Genomic DNA, 7,017 nt, shown 5'->3' with positions numbered 1-7,017 from the left:
AAGGAGGCTGAGAAGTTCAGTCCAGCCCATGCCAACGAAGATGCAGACACTAGATTTCAGTGTCCCACTGGCCAGTCTCCACTGTGGTTGGTCCAACTGGATATCCAGAGGCTCCTTCCTCCCACAACAGAACACAGTCACCCTCTTTCCAAGGAAGTCAATCCCAAATTCCATCTTGTTACACAGATCAAAGTACAGGCATATCTCAGGGAGAGGAAGTCCTCTCCAGAGCCACATGTGGTTCCTCCGGGTCCAGTGATATCTCAACTGCAAGACATCTGTCACCCCCACTGCCCCTGCCCCCCACATACCTAATAATGACAGTGGACAGGGATAAGAACCCGCAATAAAAACTTTCTTTTGGAAAAAGGAAGAATGGAAAAATGCAGAAGTCACTGGTGCCTAGTAACAGAAAGTCCTGCAGGCGCCGTTTTCCAGGAGAGGAGACTATTCCTCGGTTGGCTAATCTGGCCAACTTTATTCTGGGAAATTCTCCTTTTTCCCATCATCCTCTGTGGCCACTTCTGCAGCAAAGAGGGCATTAAATGGTTTGGCCTCCTCGAGAGTTTCTTTGGGGGGTAAAAAAATCATAATCACCATTTCCTATTCCCAGCTTCCTTGGCAATGAGATCCCTCGATTCTTAAAAGGCTTCTGGACTTTGTGCTTCCAGACAGTTCCAGGTGCCAATAACCACTCCCAAAGATGTTTTCTCAGCAGAGTTCTCAAGTCTGATTTATGACTTTGCTTCCTGCTCTGGCTCAGCCCTCAATTTCAGTTCTGGCTACCTTGGAGTGACTCTAAAGCAGTATGTCTGAGTGGGAAGGCAATGGCCTTCATCTAACCTTGCCCCTGGCCTGAATCTTTTGCTGGGCTTCTTGGGTGGCCTTTGAGAAAGCTCTAAGCAGTCACAGCCTGAACTCCTGCTGTGTGGGCTACAGAGGGGAGAGCCTTCACCTTTGTGTGGACTAAGAGGCTAGTGCTCCCAGGCCCTCCCTGTGCTGTCTATCTGGTAATCATCTATTAAAAGACACACACAGGGGCCAGTGCTAATATTCTGGTTCTTTCCAAACATGACTTCTAAGGATATTGCCTCAGTTGACATATATGAGAATTCTTCCAAATCATCATAAAAATGGTCTCACCAAATGTTTTGCTGAGGGATAACAAGGATCTCCAACTTTCCAGCCTGCAATATATTTACCTTGCTTGCAGCAAAACCACTAAATTCCTGCATCGTGTCTGAGGGGTTTTGTGAGGTTGGGGCTCCACTGCCAGTTCAACTTTTATGTGTTCGCAGTTTGGGAAAACTGCTGTCAGACATTCAGCAATGATACAGTGGCTCAAAGAAGACAGAGTTGTGTGCGGTCGTGTGTAGAAGTTCATGGTAATCATTCCAGATTGGCGGACTGTTCTGTTCCACAGGGTCACTCAGGGGCCTAGGGTTCTTCCATCTTATTTCTCAGTCATCTCCAAGGCCATCAGCTTGATCACCACTGGGTGGCTGCTATATGCAAGTTCCCATTTATGGGAAGGGGAAGGAGAGTGTTATGGGAGTGGGGGACAAGGTACAGCCATACCCTAAGGCCACACAAGAAAGTCTGGGACATATATACCAGATGCATGCCATGAAGGAAGTATTTCTGAACAACTGGCAGTCTACACCAAGGGTCTGGGAGTTGGATGGATCAATGGTAAGTCAACATGGCCTTGGGCATAGACCTAGATAGAGAGAACGACTGTCTATGTGGGATTCCCACACGCCTCCCCTCATCTGTACACACATGATCACAACGTGCTTATCAAAAAATGCAGGGCCAGCAGGCATCATGAAGCATGTTAATCTGGTAAACTCTGCCATGTCCCTGCAACTCTCCCTAAAATGATGCCCACTGTCCTTCCCCATGCAAAGTGGGGGCCAAGGGAAAGGCTCGGAAGCAGGAGAGACCTACTGGGGGTTGGAAGAGCTTCCTAGCCCAGACTCTCCGAGAAGCAGGGAGGGAGCCCGGGGAGCCAGAATGGCCTGCAGGGAGCAACACAAGAGTGAATCTGAGTGAGGAGAGTGGGGGAAAGGAGGCCTTAGACAGCACTGCAGGCTATGGAGGTCACAGCAGAGCCACTGGGAAATCCTTGAGCAAAGTCCACCAACCAGGAAATCCTCATGTCTCCCAGGAATGGCTCTGCCTCAGAATCCCAGCACATACAGCTACAGCCCATGGGGGATGTGCCTTAGCCAAAAGAGGTGATGGATTCCAAGCCAGAGTGGCTCTCAGGCAGTTACATTTCCTGTGGCAGGAGATCTGCAATGCCCTGTTTCTCATGGCTGCCACAGAAGCATGGAGGAAAAAATGTGAATTCATACTCTAGAAAAAGATAGACTTTGGAATTAAGAAAAAATAGTGCTGGTTTGCAATCCAGCTCACCACTAAGAAGCTGTGTGGCCCTGGTCAAAAAAACTCAAACTCTCTGATCCTTTCTTACTGTGAAATGCAGAGGAGACATTTTCTGGACAAAAATACAGTTCCCACATGAAGTAACCACTAAATGATGGCCTTTACTCCTGCCCCTCCATTCTTCCAGAGCCTAAAGGGTCAAGGGCTACACCCAATGAACTTCCAGAGGGAGGACTCCCAAGCCCACAACTGACCCTAGTTCCCTGGATTGCAGACAGCCCTTCCATCTCAACCCCACACCACACGAGCCCAGACTTGGCACGCAGTGGCCCGCAAGGCTAAGTTGGCTTTTAAATCAGTCCAAGAAACACCCTGATAAATATCTTCCCCAGGGCCAAAGAAAAATATTTAGGAGAGGCTGCCAGCCAGGACAGAGATGGTCACTTGTTTCTCTGCCCCGTCTGGGCTCCAGTCTGTTTGGAAACTCATCACCCAGGCTAGATCATGGGCCGAGGCCAGGCGGGGATGGAGGAAGCCGGCGGCTCCCTGGACAGGCCCGTAAATCCCAATGCTGGGCAGGCGTCCACCCACACAGGCCCGGCTGCCCTCCTTCACACGCCTGGCTCCTCTTCCTTCCCCTGCCCCACTCCAGGGGAACTGCTTTCCATCTCCTGGGCCCTTCACACCCTCCCTGTCTCCCACCCTCTCCTTCCCCAGGTGGCCCTTCTTCCCTCTTTCTCTCTGATGTGCTCGGGCTCCACCTCCATGTGTCTCACCTCCCATCACTTCCCAGGACCTTTTCTCCCAAGTGACCTCATTCCTCTCCACCTCTCTGACTCCCTGGCTTTCTTGCTTCTTCACCACCCTCTCCCTGATTCTGACCTCCTCTTCCACCTTGGCCACTCAGCCCGCCTCTCTGTGGAGCTGAGTGAGCTGCCCTGCAATGCATGTGTGCACGGGGAGTAGAGGGAACAACTGCCGGCACCTCCTGTCCCCAGGCCTCCCCTCTCTCTTCCTGTGCAGAGCAGAGCTCTCCTGCTGTAGCCCAGGAGCCGTGGCCCCCAGTATGCTCCCTCCAACCCTGGCATTCCAGTCCTTCTGTCCCTCACCCAGTCCCTCTCTGGGTCGCTGCCTTAGACTTCTTTCTACATTACCCCTCAGAACTTCCAGTTTGGGTCAAACTGGGACAAACAGGATGTCACTTTCACACTTAAGAATGGGGAGTTAGTGTAACTCAATGTGGAAGATCTGTTCAATAGAATTTTACAAAAACCATTACATAGCTACATAAATACTGATATAAACATAAACCCAATTAATTTAAGAAGTAGGTTGAAAAACAGCACGGAGAGCATAAACCTGTTTAGTCAAAGAAAACAAAAATGCATACATAGGCATGAACCCCAAATATTCACCCATTCACCTCTGGGTAGTATATGAGTGACTTGTTTTGCATTATAATAAACAAATATTTCTTGGATAATAAAAACTAGGATCATTTTAAAATAAACTAGGGCCAGGTGACTCCGGAGGCTGAGACAAGAAGATCACAACTTCAAGGCCAGCCTGACAACTTAGCATTACCTGGTTTCAAACCGAAAACTAAAAAGGGCTGGGTATGTAGCTCAGTGGTGGAGAGCACCCCTGAGTTCAATCCCCAGTGCCACACTCACGAAAAGACAAAAGAAAACTAGGAAGTAGGCAAGATGGGCCCCGAGTTTCCTCGCTGCCCCATTATTGGTTTTTACCAAACATTTCAAAAGCAGCTAGTCAGCTGCCAGGGCTGGGTCCAGCCAGCTGCCAAGCAGGGACTCAGAAGGAGGGGATAGATCCCTGCAATGACACTCAATGCCAGCCAGGGTGACCCAAGGAGCCGGGGTGGGGGTGTCTTCCAGACTCTTGCAGCATCTGGCTCTTGAAGTAGAAGCAGGAGCTCCTGCCAAAGATGGGGCAGGAAGAGAGTTCCTTCCCTACGCCCTTAGTGTCTCTGCTGGGAGAAGAGAAGGGGGCTGGGGAGAGGTCAGAGCTTCAGTCCCCCCCTCCCACCCCTGGAGCTCAAACCAGCTCCACTGGGGCAGCTGCAGAGCCTGCAGTCAACCCACAGTGGCCCCACAAGAGTGAGGTTCTGGAACCAAAGGCCTCCTGTCATATCCCCCAGCACAGTGGGGCCATTGCAATGCCCAGTGTGTTCTCAGCAGCTGGGACAGGGGCCAAAGACCCCAGCCAACAGGCCACAGCCCACCCTCCCATCTCTGTGCTGGGGGAGGGGGAGGGGGAGGACATCCTCTCAGGCCTGTTTTTGTTTGTTTCATTTCCTCTCCTCTTTTTCCACAGAGCCCAGGGTTTCAAGAGGTGGAGTGCCAAGAGAGTTAGATCAGAGTCGCTGCTAGGGAGATACCCCTCAGCCCAGAGACAGACACACACACACTCACACACACCAGCCCCCACCACCAGAGGGCACCCAAGCACAGAGAAGGGGCTACCTGGAGCTGGAGTAGAAGCCTCCCTCTCCTTGCCCCAAGCCCAGCCAGGTTGGGGCAGACCATAGAGTAATCCCACCCTCCTCACCCAAATATCATTTGTTACCCTGGTTGCCACTTACTGCCAGGTGACACAGCTACACTGGTACCCCAGAGGATTTAGAATGTAGACAGGGATGTGGGGCAGGGGCTGAAGAAGGCTAGAAAGAGACTAGGAAGGAAGGAGAGGTGGACCAGGCGTCTGCACTGGCCTTGAGCACTCCTCTCCACGTGGCCCTTCCCTCCCTTGTTTGCTAGTCTGTAAACAAAGGCCCTGCGATGGGGATGGGGTGTGCCCAGTGATACCCAGACACTGTAAAGGCTTAGACCAAAGACAAGCCCCACCCGCTCTGCGGAACCCTGAAGGGGACCAAGGAGAAGGGCTGGAAGAAGGAGCCTGAGGTCAGGAACCGCCGCTGTTTGCTCCCACAGCGCAGGTGCATTGAGTCAGTGCCGGGATGGGACAGCCCGAGGCCCTCACCCACATCCCACAGTGTGTGTGCACCCACACTCTCGCTCTTCCTCGGGCCCCACGTCCAAGCACCCCCTCCTGAGTTTCCCATTGCTTGCCCCAGGATTCGTAGCTCCCTTAAGCCACTGCCGGGGAAAAGGCTAGGCTAAGTGGGGTGTTCTGTGCTAGGTGACAGGAGAGGACGGGACCCTGGCCTCCCTGAGAAGTCAATTGCATCTGGGAGGACGTTCTCCATCCTCAAAGGGCCGCCTTCGGCTCGCCAGCGGCTTCATTTCACCCCGATGCCAGCGAGGAGGAACAGACCTGGGAGGCAGAGCACCCTGGGCTGAACGTGGTCCCACCTAGGGAGGCAAATCAATGCCGCGCACCTGGGACAGGGGGAGGGTGAATCCACCTCGTTCAGTGACAAGCGTGTGGAGTAACCTCCAACTTGGGCCTCGCCGATCTCCGCACCTCCTCCCTTACCTCCCACTGTCTTGGGAGCCTGGGCCTCAAAGGTTCAAGAAGTCAAGAGCCTACAGAAATGCACTGTGCAAATATATTGACTTTATTTGTCTCCATTCAGGAGCCTCACAGACATATCCGGGTAAAAAGATCGTTAAATAAACGCCTCCAGCAGTTGCAATGCAAAAATAAATATCAATCCTCGGGCCACAGCAGCAGCTGCGCTGCGCACCAAAGTCCCATCAGCCCGCCTAACAATTATAAAAGTGTTCAGCGAGAGAGTGTTGGCGTGAGTGTGAACAGGTGTGCTCTGGGGGGCACGGTGGAGCGGTGTGCAAAATCGGAGTTGCAAACCATCAGACACGGGCGTGGAGCGGCTACCCTGGCGAGACCGGGGCGAGTCAGCGCGGGCCGCCTCCCGCACACACTCACAGTTCGTACTGGGAAGAGTTAAAAAATAAACATTTACAAGGGCAAAGAAAGCAGCCCCCCTCCCTGGCGTCCCCGAGTGCGCAGGAGCCAGGGCAAGCGCAGCGGAGGGCGCACCCACCAGTTCGCAGCGGGGCGGGAGTCCAAGCGCGAGAGGGGTGGTGATCCCCGGTCCTGAGGGGTACCCCCGGCGCGGGGCGCGGGTCCTCTTGGTGTGCACCCGCGGGCCCCGGGGCAGGCCGCGGAAGCGCGCTTGTGCCCCCCTCCGGGCGGCGCCCCTCACAGGGCCGAGTCGGAGTCGCTGGAGTCCAGGCTGTTCCTCAGTTTGCAGCTGCTGAGCTGCTCCCTCTGCAGCGACAGGCTCTGCGTGCTGCGGCGCAGACACTCCAGGCTCTGCAGGAACGACTTCTTAGCCTTTTCCTCCTCCATGGGGGACACCCCTTCCTCCTCCACCTCCTGGATCTCGTCGAAGGTCACCGGCTGCGTCTTGAAGCGGGACTGGCGCGGCCGCCGCAGCCGGCCCTTGCCCTTGGACAGCTTGGCGGGCCGCACGGGCTGCGGGAACTCGTCGGCCAGGCACACGAAGTGCGGCATCACCGCCTGATAGCTGGAGCAGATGCCCATGAGCTCGCTGGGCTTGGCGGCCGCCATGGCGCCGCCGGCGTCCGCGGGGCCGGGTGGCGGGCGCTGGGGCTCTCAGGGGGCGGCCGCTGCGCCGGGGCCCCGGACGGCAGGCAGCCTGGGCTGCGCCGGGCGGGGGAC

The 7,017-nt window shown here is 54.5% G+C and overlaps 1 protein-coding gene across 1 annotated transcript in view; it reads right to left on the bottom strand.

Moving 5' to 3' along the window:
• Positions 1–5,908: 5,908 nt before the first annotated feature.
• CUNH11orf96 (chromosome unknown C11orf96 homolog) overlaps positions 5,909–7,017 on the bottom strand; it is a 1,383-nt gene continuing 274 nt past the window's right edge. The window contains 2 exon segments of the mRNA XM_015477800.2: positions 5,909–6,944; positions 6,947–7,017. The exon segment at positions 6,947–7,017 is cut by the window's right edge and continues 274 nt beyond it. Of these exon segments, the coding sequence (XP_015333286.2) occupies positions 6,535–6,944; positions 6,947–7,017 (481 nt within the window). The 3' untranslated portion in view covers positions 5,909–6,534.

The sequence above is a fragment of the Marmota marmota genome, unplaced genomic scaffold (assembly GCF_001458135.2).
Source record: "Marmota marmota marmota unplaced genomic scaffold, marMar, whole genome shotgun sequence".
NCBI lineage: Eukaryota > Metazoa > Chordata > Mammalia > Rodentia > Sciuridae > Marmota > Marmota marmota.
The sequence above is the reverse complement of the archived record's forward strand: the minus strand, read 5'-3'. Positions and strand labels throughout refer to the sequence as shown.